Raw genomic sequence first — 21,091 nt, 5'->3', positions numbered from 1 at the left:
GTCAAGTGCAAGACACAAATAGGTCAGCAACTTCCTGATTACACAAATATGAAAATCACAATTCAGTCTGTGGCCCTCGTTTCCTATTTTTTAAATTACCATAACATTTTAAGTATGAAAAACAAGCCGTTATTAGTTTTAAATGTTGTATTTACAACAAAAGTAAGTAGTAAGGTATTACATAATAGATTTGCTCTGCAGTAAACACAGGCAGTGTAATTAATAATTTGGTAATGTTTAGATTGATTAAGGACACACTCCTCCATCATACTCAAATTCCATGGAGCGCAAAAAAACCCCACATACACTGGACAGGAACTTGAATAACCTGGGCATAGCATCACACAGAAACAGCAAAAAGTCATGGACATGCAAAAAGCAAAACCTACGTCAGTTTAAGCAACAGTTTTCCTCATAGAAGACTTCAAAATGTTAATTATTCAATTAATTATTCCACATGGATCAAGAATAAAGTATCCATTCCAGTGTTCATATTGCAGAAATATTTTATTAATTATCATCTGAGAATTCCTTAAAATTAAGAAAGTTTACATCACAGTAGTATGTTGTGACACTGAAAAAGAGCACGTTAAGCTATAAATAAAACCTGACAAGAATTAGTAAGTAGTTGATCAGCGTCTCCTGCGGCGCTGTTGTTTGGAAGTTGTTCCCGCCACGCACTCTGCTTTGCTGCAGTGGCACGTCTCCACCACGATGTAGCTGTGCTGGACCTTGGAGCCGTCGCCACAGGCCAGCTCCACCTGCTTCTGACTGGTCGTGGCCTCTTGGCAACACTCACACTGATGTATCATCTCATTAGCTGCTGCAGAATATCTGCACACACACAGACAAAGAGAAAACAGCTCTTATCCTCCACTGATTACAGTAGTTCCTTCAACAGCCAATGAGTTGAACATAAAGGGTTTTTATCCGTGACCCTGTTTTATAGGTGTGTCTTGGGTCAAAATCCAGCTGTAACATCCTCTTAAATTTAGTATTGTGCTGACATGATGCTTGTTGCTAATTAGTCTCCTACAGCAACATTCTCCTAACAGGAGTGACAAAACTTTCAAATCAGGGCAGTAAAATGTGCTAGTTAATATGGAAGCTGTGGAACTTTTATTTTTTAAATATTTAATTAGATATTGTTTTGTCTTATAATGTCTGTCATATATTCAATTATAATCAAGAAATCAGACAAATATAACCTTGCAATCTAGCCTAGCAAGATGTTTCCTGTTAGTGAGCTGAGAAGTTTTCTCTTTGAAGTAAAGCTGAGATATGATCTGTATAAAACTATTAAACCTCACTTGTGCATTGCTATGTTCCAAGGTAATATGATCAGTGACACCAAAATGATTAAGGTCTTTTGACATGTCTAGTATCTCCTATGCCATGCTGAAGCTAATATAATTAATTAGTTATATAATCCAGTAGAAATATAATCGTTTGATATGACCGCTGTGGTAAACCAGGACGGTTAGTAGCCATACTCTCCAGGATGAAATAAAGTGAATTGTACACCATCTGTTGACTAGTATGTACGTTAGTAGCTAGCCGACAAAGAACTGTCTGGGTCACAACGACCCAGGCGTATTCAAGAAAAGGAAGATGAGAGGACTGTTAGAAGTAAAAATATCACCAGTTCAGGGGCCTCATTTATAAAACCTGTTACGCAAGAAAAAGTTGCATGAAGCAGGGTGAAATTTGTCGTCGCAACATTCCTTGCAATAGTCGGGATTTATAAAGAATTTCCATGCGTACAAATTTTCCCAGTTTTCCGCAACCTTTTGACCACACGTGTGATCGTGCGTAATGCTCCCAAGGTTTTAGTGAACTCCGATGGTATGCCCGTTTTCCGAACCTAACCGTTTTCCGAACCTAACCCAGTTTTTGTTTTCCTGAAGCCAACAATCCCGTTCTTGCTAAACCGACGCAGAGCCGGTCGCGGCGCCCGGCAAGGGGCTGCCAGCAACGGGGAGAGGCAGGGGATCCTCCCACACCGTGCAGCGGAGGAAATAAATCAGAATATTGTTTTTGGGTACGAAAATTCTGACTTTTTTGCGCACAAAATCTTTCAGAATAGAATCTACGCACAGTTTTATAAATAAGGACACAGGTCCATCTAAAGATGTAACAAACATGAGGTAATTGTGGACATAAATGTGTTCAACTGACACCGCCCAAAACGCTATATAAGAAGAGAGTCACATGAAACTTAGGTTCAGTTGTCTATACGATTGACTATCGCCTGTGGTCAGTTGATGTATCTGCGACAGCTTGGTTTGTTTGTTAAAATGTAACAAATAAATCAGCATGGAGTGAAAATCAACAGTCTCTGGAGTCTTCATGGAGTCATCATATGACAATTTCTTATGTACGAGGCCACTGTGGGGCATACGCAGTTAGCAAGGAAAAAACTAGGCCCTAGTAGTTTAATTATCTAGCAAAGTAAAATTAAGAGTGAAATGACAACCAGAAGTATTCATATTAAATTATATTTTGACTTATCATTAGGGCCTGCAGTGGGTATCAGGCAGTGCCATCATTAATGTACTCTGACAGGCAACACCAGTACTGTCTATTGGATTACAGCAGCTATAGATGACATGATCTTTTTTGCTCCATTTTAAAGAGCCCATAAATTATTTATTGCTGTTGGGGTGTGAGGACCATTTCATATATAAAAAAACGTGTATATTGGAAATAGTTACCAGCCCTGCCTCTAAGGAGTGCACAGTGCTGAAGCAGGCATATTGCTGTGAGGCAGCCACTGCTGACAGCCACCTTTCACACAAACTTTTTTGTGTGAAAGGTGGCTTCAAACTGAGCTTCAAATCATAGTGGTTTTGCCACTGAAGTTGAACTTAATAGACTTACATGGACGAGCTGCCACAGTGTCCCCCGCAGGACGTCACGTTGACCAGCTGCGTGCTCTTACAGTTGTTTACCTTGATGAACGTCTGTTTTCTCTGGACCTCACAGATGCTCCGCAGCTTGCCTGGAACACACAGCAACTGTTAAGCTCAAACAATGGCACATGCTAGACAGATTTGTCCTCCAAAGCCAACTTCCTATTCTTAAAACCAATTCATGATTTTAGATTTAGTAGCTACTATCTGCAGTAAATACTGTGACTTTACTAACTTACATGTTTTGCAGCATCCATTCTCGTCAGTTGTCTCGGTGCCCTGGAGGATACACACGTCATGTGAGTTAGACGGTTGTGTGTGTGTGTGTGTGTGTGTGTGTGTGTGTGTGTGTGGGGGGTTAAGATAGTGTTAGGTTTGGATAAACTCACAGGTTCACAGTCCAAGGGGTTAAAGGGTGGACAAGTGCTCTTGGTTTCCTTGGTAACAGGCTGTCCATTGATCTTCTCACAGGTATATTGCACACACTTGTCATTTGCAGGTACAAAAGTGTTGCCGACCTGTACCAACAGAAAGAGCAAAAGTTAAGTCAGATATTCAACAACAGTTATTATAACAAAGTTAACAAAGAAATCATTTTGTATTCTTTAACATAGCAACACAACTTATTTCTGTAGTAGAAAAAGTCTACCAAGAACTTATACCATCAAAAGTATTTAGTTTCATTTCAAACGTAAACAACTTAATTTTCTGAAATAAGTAATACAGTGAAAATCTCTTTGTTCATATTCCTAGTGATTACAAATGTGAAGAAACACTCACAAAGCTGCAGTACTGACCTCAATGATAATGATTGTGTTGTTAGGTGTGCTGACACTACAGCTCTTTGGAACACACTTCCCGCAGCACTTGTCAGGTACAGTCTGATATTCATAACCCTGGAGACAGTGAGAAAAAAACTCTTGCTTTGTAAAACATTTCAATGGATAAAGCATTATATATACACATACATACATATATACATACATACATACATATATACATGTGTGCGTGAACACACACACACATATATATATATATATATATATATACACACACACACACACACACACACACACCAAAGAATGTTGCCTCTGAGTGAATGTGTCCCAAACTTACTTCAGAGCACTTTGTGTTGCAGACAATGGGTTTGCAGGTAATGATGTTGAGCTTTGTGATGGGATCCATTTTGGGGCCACAATAACATTCCTGGCAGCCCCCAGGAATAAAAGACTTCTCTGATATAGGGCCCGATGGTGCTGTTGTTGTTCCTGATGGCTGTCCCGCTCCTGATGGGGCTGTTGTACTTCCTGATGGTTGTCCCACTCCTGATGGGGCTGCTGTTGTTCCTGATGGTTGTCCCGCTCCTGATGGGGCTGCTGTTGTTCCTGATTGTTGTCCTGCTCCTGATGGGGCTGCTGTTGTTCCTGATGGTTGTCCTGCTCCTGATGGGGCTGCTGTTGTTCCTGATGGTTGTCCCGCTCCTGATGGGGCTGCTGTTGTTCCTGATGGTGCTGTTGATGGTGCTTCTAATGGTGGTACTGATGGTGTTTCTGGTGTTGGTATATTGGCACCAGGCTATAGAATACAAATCAACCATTTATTTTAAACATCAATTCAGTATTTAAAAAGGAAGCTTTCACACTTGTACTTAAAGGGTAACTTTATTTTTTTTCAACCTGGACCCTATTTTCCAATTCTTTTGTGTTGAAGTGACTGAACAACAATCTTCCAAATTGGTCCAGTATTAAGCAAGACTGCTGCAGTCAGCAGCAGCAAAACAAGCTTCAATAAATTGTAAGTGCAATGAAAAATTAAAAAACAAAACAATCACCACTCTGGTTTAGTTTAAATAAAAACTTAATTTACCCATTTACATGTGAAAATATGTTGGCTCTATACACGCTAGAAGTAGTGTTTATTTGGAGTCTAATTGGATTAGTGATAGTGATTTTGGAGCTGTTTCTGCACCTAAAGTTTAAGTATGGTGTGAAAGCGTCATTTGGTGTGGATGAACAAATACATACCTCTGTTTGTGTTGTAAACGCACAAACCACAGCACTGTGATACAGGAAGTATGTGACATGAAAGTACTGAGATTAGTACTGAAATTTCCCCTCATACACCAGAAATGAAAAGGGTTTAAATCAGAAGGGTGTGTTGTGCTGTACTCATCTGTTTTTTTTTTGTTATTTGACAGCAACTATTATAATTCTCGTCCTGTTTCTACCTGTCCGTCAGTCTTGACTACTAATGCTCCTAACTATCTATGTCTTTGTAAGGTAAAATAATGTATAAGGCACTGTAAAGTCAAAGGAATAAAGTCTGTTTTGATTTCCCCACTTAGGTTCATGTTGCACTGCTGACACAGAATGACTGTCCAAGCTGTCCAATGAATAAGTTACCTGCACACCCATACGACCTCATGCTTACAACTCTTGTTCATTCATAATAAGTAAGTGTGGAATCCTTATAATGTTGTACCTGAACTTCGACAGATTGTTATTAGATATCTGGAGTTTGGACTGTGTCCTTACCTTGTACTCGGTCATGTCATAGACACATACACCTTTAGGAACTGCAAAAATAAAAAAGAGACATGAGGTTAACACTGACACTACTTTATTAGATTAGTAATATACTGTAGATGTGTGCTGCACTAGGCTAATATCTGTACTGAAAGCACAGAAACAATGATATTGATCTTCTATTGTGTGTAATTTAGATAAGACAGTGAACAAGTGCTTAGTTGAAGTGAAGATAAATATATTGTAGCTTACATATTTGACAATGTAAAACCTAAGAATCCATCCACATTCAAAAGCTTTTTTATTGCTGCTTTCAGCTATATTTTACATTTCTTTTCATTGGTAAAAACAGGAATGCCAGATTCTGTTTATTTGTCTGATATTTTTCAGTTGTTGTAGAGTTCTTTATCAAAAATCTCTTACAAGCTTACTGAGTTCTTCAGGACATAACGTTCTGCGTTACATATTGTACACCAGCAGATAATGTTATAATGTTGATAGAGTCGCATACCACACTCATAGGATTGGCAGCAGGTGCTGTTGGTGACGTCAAGTTGGAAGCCCAGCGGGCAGGTGATAGGAGCAGGACACAGGTTTACATTGCACTCTGTTGGGGACAAAATAATGGGATGATAATATATGAATGTCAAAAATAGCCTAAATTTGTCTTTGATGAAAATAACTTACAGAACCATAAAGGAAGTTCTGCTTGTTTAGATTAACTGCAAGTTAGTGGGAGACTCTGCTGAGACTGAGGCTCTCTTTTTCATGCACCGCTATTACACAGATCAACACCTGACTGAAATACCTCAAAGCCTGTCCTGAATGCTATTGTATGACATACCGTATATACAGTGGTAGGTTCTCACTTAAACAGTAGTTGAGAACAATTAAATAGTAAAGTAAGACCCAATCTCCAACTGGTATTTACATGCGACCTGTAACTCAATGGGCCCTATCTTGCACTCAGCGCAATTGCCTTTGTACACCGTATCATGTATCATTCCTATTTTGCACCCGACGCACATCGGACTTTTCCCTCCACAGACGCACGTCGGTAAAATAGGGAACGTCTTTGCGCTGCAAGGGGGCGGTTCAGTGAAAAGAGGAGGCGTGTTCCGGCGCAAACGTTACTTGGTGTATTTTGCAGTTTCAGAAAACAAAGTCAAAAGTCAGTGGCGCTAGTTTAAAGTCAGTAGCGCGTTATTCATATGCTATTTTAGGGGCGCATTTTTGGCCAGAATGTAGCGTGTGCACAACGCACATACACTTCTCTCATCTAAACGGACGCAGCAGTTCCCATTTTTGCAAACCATACATAATTACAAAGGAAACTATTACTGAAAATGCGCTTCAGGTGTTTGGATAGGTCAGGAGGCACTTTACAGTACAGTCCCCAAAAAGTCGCAGCATTCTTTGTGGCTTGTTGTGTTTTACACAACATTTCCATGAATGATGGATGTGTTGATGACATAAATGAGGAAATATTAGAGGACTTAAGGAGACGTAATGTTGAACTACGGCGGGATCTGGTCCGGGAGTAATGCGCGATGTGCTTCTGATGGAGCGGGTGGACGGAGATGGAGTGGGGGAAAGAGGAAGAGGCACAACAGGTGCAGGTGGTGCATTTGGAGGCCCACGCACCATGGCTGCAGCAATCCTCTCCAGACTTGAGGAGATGCGCCCGAGGGGCCGCAGCAACATCGCCACCTGGCCAAGACGGGCATTTATTACTTTGCCGCATCTCAGACAGCTCCCGCTGGCGTGCGCCAGGCAAATCCGCCGTCATAATAGCAATCCGCCATGGAACAAGCGCGCCTGCTCTTAAAGGGAATGTGAGATGACTCTCTGATTTGTTTATTGCAAGTTACGCCCAAACCACACCTAGCTACTTCAGACCAACCCATTTTAGATTTGCGTCGGGCGCAAGACTTATTTATCCCGCCGGTATAATAGCAACAGCGCCCGAGATCCGCCCACAAAGCTACTTGCGTTTTGCGTTTCATACTTGCGTTTCAGATCGTTAAAATAGAGTCACTGGTTAGAGAAGCTTCCGTGCAAAAAGCACAGATTCAGTCAGCGACGGTAAGGATTCAGTATATTCACAAGTAGACTCAGCTCTGCCCAAATTAAAAAAAAAACTACTAGCATTCAGTTTGCAGTGTTCTGTGTATATTTACACCTGCATTAACATGTGTCAGATGCAGATCACATTTTAATATCAAGCGCAGAAAAGATAAAAAATTCTACACCAATCCCATGAAAAGAAAGCCTTTGGGTTAATCTTTGTCTGAGGCAGATTTGACTGTTGTGGCATAAACAAAGTTACATGCTGTTCCACTACAACTGACCACATGAAGGTGTAGTGCAGCAGCCATCTGTCTTGTTGACCAGCTGCTGGCCAGGTCTGCAGTTGGGGCTCTGTACTGATGGGCACTGAACAGGCTGACATTGGATGCTCATGGAATCCTTGTCACACATACAGGTGTTGCAGTCACTTGTCCATGTGTCACCAGGCTGTTTAGAAGACAGAAAGCTGTTGAGACACACTCACGCTTTGCTAGTGTACATGAATATATGTGACAGGCACACGTTTTTACCTGTTTGGGTTTTCCATCAGGTCCAACACAATCTAAAATTCAAACAAAAACAAGTATTTGTAGATTTGAACGTGTGCTTCAAGATAATGCTTTTGAGAAAAAATATTCAATGAGTTAATTAATATTCTGGAATTATTGGATCTCCTCTTACCACAGGAGGTAACACATGTGTCATAGACTGTGTTGAATAAGATGGTGTCATGAGGACAGAAGCAACCCTCTTGAGTGTAGTTAGTCGCTGTGTGGCTATCTGCCTGGAACCTTTTGTTGTATCTGATGTCAGAAATGGAATTACTGGTTATTACAGTGGTGTGAAGATGTAAAATGTTTTAAGGAATTGTCACTTAACATGGCTCAAAATCACACATAATTATCCTTATCACACAATGACGAGAACAACAAAACAACCACCACAAAGGACATTAAACATTTAATTCACTAGTGCAGTGCCCGTTGGGAGCACGTGCCTGTTCAGAACGGGCAAAAGTGTGCTGCGTGCGACTTTTGCGCATGGATTGTTTGAAAGACACACACGCACGCACAGAGTTCTCAATTCATAGTTAGATGACAGTGGAAAAGTGAGCACATGAATCAGGGAAGATGTAAATGTTAAGATCTCTAAAATAATAAAAAAGAACATCATACTGTTAACATTCATACATTCATACCTCTCATTGCATGTAGGCTCTACAGTTGGGCCACAGGCCATGTACACCTTGTTATTTGGACACGTGTGCTCTGTAAGATGGAGATTACATTACATTACATGTCATTTAGCTCACGCTTTTATCCAAAGCGATTTACAATTGCCATATTTCAACTCCACGCAACATCTTTATATACATACTATCTAATAGTGCATTATACTCTATTGACTATATATCTTACCACATTGCCCATTGGTTGCAGTCCTCCAGTCGATACAGACACCTGCATTAGAGCAGACAGTGGCATAGGCCTCAAGGCTGGAGCAGGTGTTATTGCCATTGTTGCAAATGTCAGACACACAGGATTTCACAAATGGTCCTGGGGGTATGACTGTGTGGCATAGTGCAAAAACGCTAGAGGGAGCATACAAGCCAGAACAGTGTGTCAGGAAAGTTCTCAGAAGACTTTGAATACACCAGATTGACCAGAAAAATATCAACATCATCTAAGATGTGATGAAAGCAATTAAATGATCGTCATCATGTCTTCTTAATTTGGGCACCTCAGCTTTGGAACGACCTGCCGGAGGAGATAAAGCTTGCTAAATCTGTGACTTCTTTTAAATTACTTCTTAAAATACTTTTTTTTTTTATAGACTTTTGTGTGATGCCATCTTTGTATCAAAGTTTATAACCTAATGTTATTGCCAGTATTATTATATTATTGTTTTTATATTATTTTATATTTTTCCTAAGAAATCCATGTTCCCATGCGTGAAAACTCACCAAACTTTTATGCTAATAGTCCTCATGGTGGTGCTACAGCAGCCATCTAAAATCCTAAACTTTACAAATTCATAACAAATCAACCGTACATGCTACAAGACTGCAACTTATATCAAACTTTAGCCCCAAATAGAGCATAAACTTCCCTCTGCTTTTTACCCAGTAGCAATTTTAATGTCCATCACTCTACTTTTTGCAAAAACTGCAAAACCTTTAAACCTATCTCCTCCCACATTTTTGGCTCTATTGACACCAAACTTCGGAAACTTTATCTCCAGACTGTTCTCCACAAAATTAGTATTCAGATTTTTGATATATAAAAAATTGACCCACAGTGCATTACAAGGCTTTACTGCATACAGTAGTGTAAACAAATACTGCCCTTTCTTTCTAACTAAATCTTTTATGTTTTTTGAAAAAAATCATAACTTTAGTGTGCAAAATTTCAGAATTTTATCTCAAAAAGTGAATTTAAATTTTTTTTTTTTTATTGTGTCCTAATCTACGCCATTAAGAGTCAATTCAAAATAGAGCAACTTTAAATATCAGGTTGTCACTAATTGATCTTTGTCAAAAATAAATTACAGGCATCTCCATGTTGTCCAGACAACATACATTTATAGGCATCTCCTATCCTAAAATACCTAATTTATCGATCAATTAGTGACAACCTGATATTTAAAGTTGCTCTATTTTGAATTGACGGCAATGAAAAAATTCAAAGAATGTGTCTACAAAGTACACAAATTCTCAGAGAGCTGTTTCACATCCCAAACTGAATATTTTAGAGCAGAAGCAATGTCATAACGCAATTTCATAAGACCTACAGTGCAGTTAGAGCTATATCCTAACTCTATATAGAATCATGCAGAAATTTTAATGCAGTTGTGATTGCAAGCCAACAGGATAGGTGCATAATTAGCTTTTACTTTACAATGTGTGGAATTGTACCTCAAAGCAAGCCTAAGAGAATAAAGAGATTTTTTAATACTTTGAGGTTCCCCTCACCTGCTGGTTAGGAGATCACAAATGGCAGGTTTGCAAGGTGGCTTTGTGTGTATTGGTGTTGAGGTGGTCGTAGGTGTTGAGGTGGTTGTAGTAGTAGGAGTAGGTGGGATGACACAGGGTGTACCTGGGACATGCCACTGGCCTGCAGATTCTGAGCAGCTTTCTACCTGACCGTTTGGAAACCGGCAGTCGTTGTTCTGAAAGTTGTCACAGGTCCCTGGAAAAAAAGAGGCAGGAGGATGAAGCCAGAGCATTGGGGTTCATGCAGGAACCCACCGTTTCAACAGTTAAGAGTAAGAGTAAGAGTTGTTCTTAAATAGGACGTAAAAGCGACTTAAGATAATTTGTGGTATTTTAACAATTTTCTCTTAGGTACAAACAAAATTCACAAGTGGTCCAGACTTGTCGAACATGTACAGTACCTTTCTTCACAAACTCATTTGGCTTAAAAGGGTAACTTCGTTGTTTTTCAACTTGGACCCTATTTTCCCATGTTATTGTGTCTAAGTGGCCGATGGTAACAACAATCTTTAAAAATTGTGCACCTTCAATTTACACCCACAAAAAGTGCTTGTTTTACCACTGACAGGCTCAGATTATTATCTGACAGCATTATGGAAAGGATCCCTATAGAGGCCGACCTTTTTGTTAAAGAGTAAGATCCTTTTTGTTTAACATTAAACTGTGAAAAATTTAAATAAATAGTAATTTTATCATCGTAAAACACACTTCATTTAGAGACTGGAACATTTAATTTGCATTGAAGGAACCACACTAAGCTGGTTTGAGTCCTATTAATCATATAATTTAAAATGTTAACAATGAATCCTCCATGCACACCAAAGTTAGCCATGTTGCCAGTTACGGCCTTCTCGCTCAATACTAAACCAATTTCAATTTTGTTCACATCAGTAACCTAGACACCAATGCATGCGAAAATAAGGTCCAGGTTGAAAAACCCCATAATTACCCTTTAAAAAAGATAATGACTTAATTTGAATGAAATTGTAGTTTATATATCAAACCAAAATTAAAGATCTGGTCTTTTCTCTCTCAGCCTGATCTCGAGAGGGTCATCCACAGACATGATGTCACTGGTGCCAGTGTGCACAATGTGGACAATGTGGATAGAGGGACGGACGTCAAAGATAGCAGGAACTAGTTCAATAGGTTAGTTCAATAGGTTAAGGTTCAAGTGTTCTGCTAACTCACCACACTGTCCCTCAGTGTTTCCACCAAAGAGGGAATAAGAAAGGTCAATGCTGAACGAGGAGCCCCTATAGACCACTTTTGTGTTGATCTCCGGTATCTCCAACGTGATCACCATATCGGTGCTAGTAAGGCGTAGGACAGAATTTGTATAGGCGGGATAGATACGTTTCTGATTTACATACACCTGTAGGACAAGGAGACAAAACACATGAGGCAAAACTGTGCCATGCACCACACCACATTAATTGACAGATTAACATTAAATCAGTTCTCTCAAAATAATTAAGTAGGTGAGATACTAACACTAAAACAACAAATGTCTTCAACAATTTGAATAGTTGCTTACCACATTAAATGTTGATCCTGAAGTATTCAACTGAGTCAAAACTACTGTGTAGGATTGGTATGCAACAGTGAGAGCCTGCGGACAGAATGTGCTGTCTGAAGGGTCACAGTCATGGTTATTTACTATGATAGTCAGGTTATATTTAGTAATAATCTCTTTGACCAGGTAGTAAGAGCAGTTCTTGTTGAAATCGTATGATTTTCCATCAAATGTCATGTAGTGGGATCCAGCCCAGACACTGCACACACCTGCAGGATAAAAAGAACAACTGTAAGAAGAAGTAACAACTGGAACAGGCAGAAAACATAATTACCTCCAACAAGAAAGCTTTGTTTTTTTTATTGACAATAAATAATGTATAATACTACAGAATCACTTTAGTAGTTGATGATTTAGCAGCCACACTACGACTGAAGTAATTTTGATGTAATTTAGTGGATAGACCGACGATCAAACTATAACTCTGTGTTCTTTGAGATTTGGAGGATAAAAAAATATTGATGATATTGATGATATTTTGATAAATAAATAAAGTTATAGGCTATTACAAAGTCACTATATTTAAGATAAAGATAGATAAAACTAAAACTGATAAAAAGTTTTAAAAGATAAAACTGTCACCGCATTTAAGAATGAACTTAAAACTCTCCTATTTGATAAAGCTTATAGTTAGGGAGTGAGGAGTTGCAGAGTCCGCCTAACCAGGCCCATATGCTTCTCTTCATAGTCGTTAAATTAATAATATAACAAAAGTAGAGGGAGGCAGGCCAGCACAGCCCGATCCGGCAGGGGAGAGTTTCAAGCCCGAACAGGCCACCTCTCCTTATGACCTGTCTCTCTTAGTTACGCTGTTATAGTTCTAGACTGCCGGGGGATTTCCTTCCTTTGACACATTGAGCTGCTCTCTCCTCTCCCTTTCTATTACCATTTGTGTGCATCCCGTCCCAGAAATGCTTGTTATTAATCCTAGCTTCTGGGGAGTTTACCAAGATCTTGGTTGCAGCTGTCGCCGTGGTCCTGCTGCACTCCCTGCTAAGCTCTGCGGTGCCCTGCTGCTTCCTCCTACGTCAATCCATGGTCTGCTGGGCCACGCTACATCCTGTAACGCCCTGCAGCGCACTGATATGACATGAACTACTATACCATTTTAAGTCACTGTTCCATTATTAATGTGACTATTACTGCCACTGTTCATCGCATCCCCAACCGGCACCGTCAGACACTGCCTACCAAGAGCCTGGGTCTGTCCGAGGTTTCTTCCCAAGAGGGAGTTTTTCCTCGCCACTGTCGCACTGCTTGCTCTTGAGGGAATTACTGTAATTGTTGGGGCTTTGTAAATTATAGAGTGTGGTCTAGACCTACTCTATCTGTAAAGTGTCTCGAGATAACTCGTGTTATGATTTGATACTATAAATAAAATTGAATTTAATAATAATCCACCTGCTCCATAGTCTGCTGTGCATTACGTGACTGCTCTGCTGATAAAAAAATCATTAGTATTGTACTCCCAAACTTTGTGTTAATGGCATCAATATATTAAACTGATTTGGCTATGATTCCTCCGAAAATTACACCTTTCACAGCTGTCCTCACGTAGAGACGGTTGCTAGGTGATAGCAACAAATACAACATGTTGGTCAGACCCCGCACGTACTGTAGCTGCCCATTCTATTGGCCTGGGAAAAATATAGGCTACTGGAAAAAGTTACAGTTCTACCATGAGTTCTACAAAAACAATGTAAGAACTGCAAGTGCCTTGGAAAATATGTGTTTTCTTTATTTGCATGTGCCATTCTGGGGCTTTTTTTATTCTATTATACTAAAAAAAAAAAAAAAAAAAGATTGAGAGAGAGATCCGGGGCTATTCATAAAGCTGTAGCTGGGGGACGCTAAGGCCTAACGACGCTTCTGCCATCAATCAAATGTAAAATCTCATTAACTTGTTTATTGCCTCCTAGTGTATAAATAATTAGATATAGGCTAAAGTTGACAATATCATCATCTTATGATTAATAATTTGAGAATAGTCTAACCGTTTTTCTCTGGTAGGGTTGAACTGCGGCCAAATAACTACCTTATTTCTTTGAGTTTGGGGATCTCGTCACTGTCATGTCACAGTTGAACTGCATGAATGAGCACTTGAAGGGCTGATTGCCCAGATCGCAGGGAAGATTGCTGCCGCAAATTCTATGAAAACTGCAGGGCACATTTTCACAGTAAATCTGGTCCTCAGTGCTTTCTAGTTTATACAGAAATTTCTATTCATTTGCAAAAGTTGCGTCAAGATCCTCAGCTGCATAGAAAAGTCAAAAGTAGTAAACTGCATTTAAAGGTTTTTTTCAACTTACATTCACATTCATAGTGGAAGCAGCATCCGTTATCATCATAGACTTTGACAACTTGGCGCCCATTGGCACAGATGGGTTGTTGTACTGTGGGACAGGGAGTAGCTGTCTCTGTGACCTTGCCATCGGTGCAGGTAGCTGTGGTGCAGTTGCTGACCTTCCATGATTGTCCATTCTGGATGGATATCGAGAAGTAGTAAGTTATACAGGAAACCACGGGTGTGTAAAATAATAAAAGGTAATGCAACAAATTTTTCAATATGCACGACTCGTGGCCAGGCTTGTCTGGTGCACCTGTGGCATATTTGGATATGCGGTGGGATCAGAAAGATTATATTATCATACATTATAGGTGGGCGTGTCAGAGGCTGTGACAATCATGGCCAATCACATTCACTACTATAACCTCCCTTCATGATGACAGTTTGGGAATAGAGACACAAAGAGAGGTTTTGAAGAGACGGTCTTAAGGGAATTACAGTATTAGGGAAGAGAAAAGTTTCAATTGATCTATGATTTCTGCATAAGACAACACCAAAATATAGCCTATACATTCTCATAGAAGTATTTTACCGCTGGAAAGAGGGTATTTTCATAAAAATGGGCAGTCGAATGGGGAAAGCATTTTTTAAATTGGTGCTACATGGCCATAGCCAGAGAGGGTCCTTTCGCTCAAAAGGTAAAAAACCTACAACTACCAGAATGCACTGCACCGCACCAATAAACGCTTCTGCTGGTTGGTAATGTAATGTGAGCATGTTACAGAATCAATATGGTGGCCAGCTGATAACAATCTTGATTTACAGTTAAACAGTAAGCTTAAAATCACACTCATTCACTCACTCACTCACTCACCCACACACTCACTCACTCACTCACTCACTCACTCACTCACTCACTCACTCACTCACTCATGTAACATTTTAGGTGAGAAGTAGCCATACAGTAATAGAATCTTGGTTTATATTTGATCAGCAGTGTCTAGTTTTACAGTTTAGTCTGAGTTTAGCTAGAGTTTGAGTGAGTGATCCACTTCTATACGTACGTACATATGCGTTTTTCTGCTGGCCACACTAAGCGGCTACTGGTAAATAAAATGCTAAAATGCAAGTCTTTTGGAAACACAATCCTGAATAAAAATAAATTGTATCTATATCACACCTTTCTTGGTGGATTCACATCATTGCAGTCCGCGGTAGTTGTAGATGGGGTCGTTGATGGAGTGGAAGAAGAGGTAGGAATAGTTGTGGTAGAAGAAATTGTTTCCTTTGTAGTGGTGCCAATCACTGCAGTGGTAGAACGTGCGGTTGTGCTGGGTTGTGTTGTGGGACATAGACTGGATTGCGGATCAACTTTACAAGATGCATTGCAATATGCAACATAACACCATCCTAAGCCATCAGTGACATTATACACCAAGTCACCTGTGAAAATCAGAGTGGAGATACAAGTTTAGTATACCAAATAATAGCATTTCCTGAATATCTCTGAATTCAGGACTATATAGTAGATAACAATGAGCAGGCCCACACTGATTCTGCAGAATTCCGATGAAACCGCAGATTTTTTGAAGATTTTAAACCAAAACATTTTGATTTGATCACCGGCTATCACCACCCAATGCATGCCGTTGAGATTTGTGTCTGTCTTGATCCCGACTTGCTCTGACGTCATGCACACGTGGACAACAATAACCTCACAAGATTGAGGCGCCCGCAGTTTTTAGAGCCAGGAGCTGAAGGGGCTCTCCACCAATGCTCAATTATTACATAATAGTTCTTTTGTGGAAGATAATTTAATCTTTTGAAAATGTCTGTTATAGGGTAGTGTGTTAATGTTGTGTGTACTATTAAATGTATATCTTTGTGAAAATGAATAAAAAACAAACTGCAATTAGTGTTTGGACAGAGTTTGCATGAATAGCAAAATATGGGAAAACATTAAGAAAAACAACACTAAACTAAAATGTGCAATTGCTTAACGTTGGCCATAGATTCTACAGAAATGCTATGTTGTAAACTGTTTTAGCAATGAAAACCAAGCTTAACTGATTTTGACAAGTCTATAAAAACCTTACTGTAGGACACTGAATACACATTCATTGCACAAAATGAAAATGCGCTTCTGTGCAAAATTGTACAAATGATAATGGATGGAAGTTCACTGTTCAATCAATGTCTGAATTGTGTGAACAATAGCTTGATGCAAAAGAGAAAAAAAGACTTTAGGCTTAAGGCCTTGAATGTACTAAGGACTAATTTAATTTTAGACCTTGGAATGAGATGATTAAAAATTAAATAATGATCTGAAAAAGCAAAAACAAAAAGAATCTCTGCAAGCTTCTATGCTTAGAAGGTAATGAAAAATACAAGATTAAGGTAAACATTTTAAGAAATGAATGATCACCTACCAGGATAATGTGAAGTCCCATTGACAATGCACACACATATTAATGTAGTTGTGGTAAACAGTGATGGTGTAGAAACAACTGTGGTCCTGGCTGGTAGGGTAGTGTAAACAGTTGTGCTGCCTGGAAGAGTCTGTGTTATTGGGCCAATGGAAGTTGTAGCTTTAGCTGTTGCTCCTGTAGTTACAGTTGAAGCCACAATAGTTGTTCTTTCCAAAAGAGGTTTAGTAATTACAGTTGTTGTTTGTGGTGTTCCTGTGACTACACCAACTGTTGTCTCTGGGCTTGTTGATGGCACTGAGGTTGTAGTTTCAACAACAGCTGTGGTAGAGATTGTTACTGGGCCAGTGGTGACTTCTTTAGGTGGTTTTGTTGTCGCTATCTTTGCTGTTGTGGTTTCTGATTCTGTTGTTTCTGCAGATTTGGTTGTGGTTTCTGTAGTTGTGGGTGACGGTACTTTAATAGTTGTGGTAACCACAGAAGGTTTTGATGTTACGACTGTTGTTTCTGGGCTTGTTGTTGTGACACCTGGCACGGAGGTGGTGGTTTCAACAACAGCTGTGGCGGAGCTTGTTACTGGGCCAGTGGTGACTTCTTTAGGTGGTTTTGTTGTCGCAATCTTTGCTGTTGTGGTTTCTGATTCTGTTGTTTCTGCAGATTTGGTTGTGGTTTCTGTAGTTGTGGGTGACGGTACTTTAATAGTTGTGGTAACAACAGAAGGTTTTGATGTTACGATTGTTGTTTCAGGGCTTGTTGTTGTGACACCTGGCACGGAGGTGGTGGTTTGAACAACAGCTGTGGTAGAGCTTGTTACTGGGCCAGTGGTGACTTCTTTAGGTGGTTTTGTTGTCGCAATCTTTGCTGTTGTGGTTTCTGATGTTGTTGTTTCGACATATTTGGTTGTGGTTTCTTGAGATGTTGTTGAGGGTACTGTAATAGTTGTGGTAACAACAGAAGGTTTTGATGTTACGAATGTTGTTTCAGGGCTTGTTGTTGTGACACCTGGCACGGAGGTGGTGGTTTCAACAACAGCTGTGGCGGAGCTTGTTACTGGGCCAGTGGTGACTTCTTTAGGTGGTTTTGTTGTCGCAATCTTTGCTGTTGTGGTTTCTGATTCTGTTGTTTCTGCAGATTTGGTTGTGGTTTCTGTAGTTGTGGGTGACGGTACTTTAATAGTTGTGGTAACAACAGAAGGTTTTGATGTTACGATTGTTGTTTCAGGGCTTGTTGTTGTGACACCTGGCACGGAGGTGGTGGTTTGAACAACAGCTGTGGTAGAGCTTGTTACTGGGCCAGTGGTGACTTCTTTAGGTGGTTTTGTTGTCGCAATCTTTGCTGTTGTGGTTTCTGATGTTGTTGTTTCGACATATTTGGTTGTGGTTTCTGGAGATGTTGTTGAGGGTACTGTAATAGTTGTGGTAACAACAGAAGGTTTTGATGTTACGACTGTTGTTTCAGGGCTTGTTGTCGTGACACCTGGCACGGAGGTGGTGGTTTGAACAACAGCTGTGGTAGAGCTTGTTACTGGGCCAGTGGTGACTTCTTTGGGTGGTTTTGTTGTCGCAATCTTTGCTGTTGTGGTTTCTGATATTGTTGTTTCTACATATTTGGTTGTGGTTTCTGGAGATGTTGTTGAGGGTACTGTAATAGTTGTGGTAACAACAGAAGGTTTTGATGTTACGACTGTTGTTTCAGGGCTTGTTGTTGTGACACCTGGCACGGAGGTGGTAGTTTCAACAACAGCTGTGGTAGAGATTGTTACTGGGCCAGTGGTGATTTCTTTAGGTGGTTTTGTTGTCGCAATCTTTGCTGTTGTGGTTTCTGATTCTGTTGTTTCTGCAGATTTTGTTGTGGTTTCAGTAGTTGTGGGTGACGATACTTTAATAGTTGTGGTAACAACAGAAGGTTTTGATGTTACGACTGTTGTTTCTGGGCTTGTTGTTGTGACACCTGGCACGGAGGTGGTGGTTTCAACAACAGCTGTGGTAGAGCTTGTTACTGGGCCAGTGGTGACTTCTTTAGGTGGTTTTGTTGTCGCAATCTTTGCTGTTGTGGTTTCTGATTCTGTTGTTTCTGCAGATTTGGTTGTGGTTTCTGTAGTTGTGGGTGACGGTACTTTAATAGTTGTGGTAACAACAGAAGGTTTTGATGTTACGATTGTTGTTTCAGGGCTTGTTTTTGTGACACCTGGCACGAAGGTGGTAGTTTCAACAACAGCTGTGGTAGGGATTGTTACTGGGCCAGTGGTGACTTCTTTAGGTGGTTTTGTTGTCGCAATCTTTGCTGTTGTGGTTTCTGATATTGTTGTTTCTACATATTTGGTTGTGGTTTCTGGAGATGTTGTTGAGGGTACTGTAATAGTTGTGGTAACAACAGAAGGTTTTGATGTTACGACTGTTGTTTCAGGGCTTGTTGTTGTGACACCTGGCACGGAGGTGGTAGTTTCAACAACAGCTGTGGTAGAGATTGTTACTGGGCCAGTGGTGATTTCTTTAGGTGGTTTTGTTGTCGCAATCTTTGCTGTTGTGGTTTCTGATTCTGTTGTTTCTGCAGATTTGGTTGTGGTTTCTGTAGTTGTGGGTGACGGTACTTTAATAGTTGTGGTAACAACAGAAGGTTTTGATGTTACGACTGTTGTTTCTGGGCTTGTTGTTGTGACACCTGGCACGGAGGTGGTGGTTTCAACAACAGCTGTGGTAAAGCTTGTTACTGGGCCAGTGGTGACTTCTTTAGGTGGTTTTGTTGTCGCAATCTTTGCTGTTGTGGTTTCTGATTCTGTTGTTTCTGCAGATTTGGTTGTGGTTTCTGTAGTTGTGGGTGACGGTACATTAATAGTTGTGGTAACAACAGAAGGTTTTGATGTTACGACTGTTGTTTCAGGGCTTGTTGTTGTGGCACCTGGCACGGAGGTGGTAGTTTCAACAAAAGCTGTGGTAGAGATTGTTACTGGGCCAGTGGTGATTTCTTTAGGTGGTTTTGTTGTCGCAACCTTTGCTGTTGTGGTTTCTGATGTTGTTGTTTCGACATATTTGGTTGTGGTTTCTGGAGATGTTGTTGAGGGTACTGTAATAGTTGTGGTAACAACAGAAGGTTTTGATGTTACGACTGTTGTTTCAGGGCTTGTTGTTGTGACACCTGGCACGGAGGTGGTAGTTTCAACAACAGCTGTGGTAGAGATTGTTACTGGGCCAGTGGTGACTTCTTTAGGTGGTTTTGTTGTCGCAATCTTTGCTGTTGTGGTTTCTGATGTTGTTCTTTCGACATATTTGGTTGTAGTTTCTGGAGATGTTGTTGAGGGTACTGTAATAGTTGTGGTAACAACAGAAGGTTTTGATGTTATGACTGTTGTTTCAGGGCTTGTTGTTGTGACACCTGGCACGGAGGTGGTAGTTTCAACAACAGCTGTGGTAGAGATTGTTACTGGGCCAGTGGTGATTTCTTTAGGTGGTTTTGTTGTCGCAATCTTTGCTGTTGTGGTTTCTGATTCTGTTGTTTCTGCAGATTTTGTTGTGGTTTCTGTAGTTGTGGGTGACAGTACTTTAATAGTTGTGGTAACAACAGAAGGTTTTGATGTTACGACTGTTGTTTCTGGGCTTGTTGTTGTGACACCTGGCACGGAGGTGGTGGTTTCAACAACAGCTGTGGTAGAGCTTGTTACTGGGCCAGTGGTGACTTCTTTAGGTGGTTTTGTTGTCGCAATCTTTGCTGTTGTGGTTTCTGATTCTGTTGTTTCTGCAGATTTGGTTGTGGTTTCTGTAGTTGTGGGTGACGGTACTTTAATAGTTGTGGTAACAACAGAAGGTTTTGATGTTACGATTGTTGTTTCAGGGCTTGTTGTTGTGACACCTGGCACGGAGGTGGTGGTTTCAACAACAGCTGTGGTAGAGCTTGTTACTGGGCCAGTGGTGACTTCTTTAGGTGGTTTTGTTGTCGCAATCTTTGCTGTTGTGGTTTCTGATTCTGTTGTTTCTGCAGATTTGGTTGTGGTTTCTGTAGTTGTGGGTGACGGTACTTTAATAGTTGTGGTAACAACAGAAGGTTTTGATGTTACGATTGTTGTTTCAGGGCTTGTTTTTGTGACACCTGGCACGGAGGTGGTAGTTTCAACAACAGCTGTGGTAGGGATTGTTACTGGGCCAGTGGTGACTTCTTTAGGTGGTTTTGTTGTCGCAATCTTTGCTGTTGTGGTTTCTGATATTGTTGTTTCTACATATTTGGTTGTGGTTTCTGGAGATGTTGTTGAGGGTACTGTAATAGTTGTGGTAACAACAGAAGGTTTTGATGTTACGACTGTTGTTTCAGG

At 40.3% G+C, this 21,091-nt stretch overlaps 1 protein-coding gene across 1 annotated transcript; it reads right to left on the bottom strand.

Annotated features, from left to right (window-relative positions):
• Nucleotides 1–580: 580 nt before the first annotated feature.
• Nucleotides 581–20,052, bottom strand: LOC114555009 (intestinal mucin-like protein). The gene is made up of 21 exons (XM_028577104.1): nt 19,973–20,052; nt 19,778–19,851; nt 16,792–17,718; nt 15,543–15,805; nt 14,385–14,556; nt 12,037–12,284; nt 11,691–11,874; nt 10,479–10,695; nt 8,926–9,098; nt 8,706–8,775; nt 8,189–8,310; nt 8,038–8,069; nt 7,789–7,954; nt 5,949–6,044; nt 5,447–5,487; nt 4,029–4,487; nt 3,710–3,808; nt 3,302–3,430; nt 3,152–3,191; nt 2,881–3,001; nt 581–834 (listed from the first exon to the last, which is right to left on the bottom strand). The coding sequence occupies exons 1-21, from the start codon at nt 20,050–20,052 to the stop codon at nt 633–635; spliced, it is 3,915 nt and encodes a 1,304-aa protein (XP_028432905.1). The 3' UTR covers nt 581–632.
• Nucleotides 20,053–21,091: the final 1,039 nt, after the last annotated feature.

Source organism: Perca flavescens, chromosome 1, assembly GCF_004354835.1.
Source record: "Perca flavescens isolate YP-PL-M2 chromosome 1, PFLA_1.0, whole genome shotgun sequence".
NCBI classification, from domain to species: Eukaryota; Metazoa; Chordata; class Actinopteri; order Perciformes; family Percidae; genus Perca; species Perca flavescens.
The sequence above is the reverse complement of the archived record's forward strand: the minus strand, read 5'-3'. Positions and strand labels throughout refer to the sequence as shown.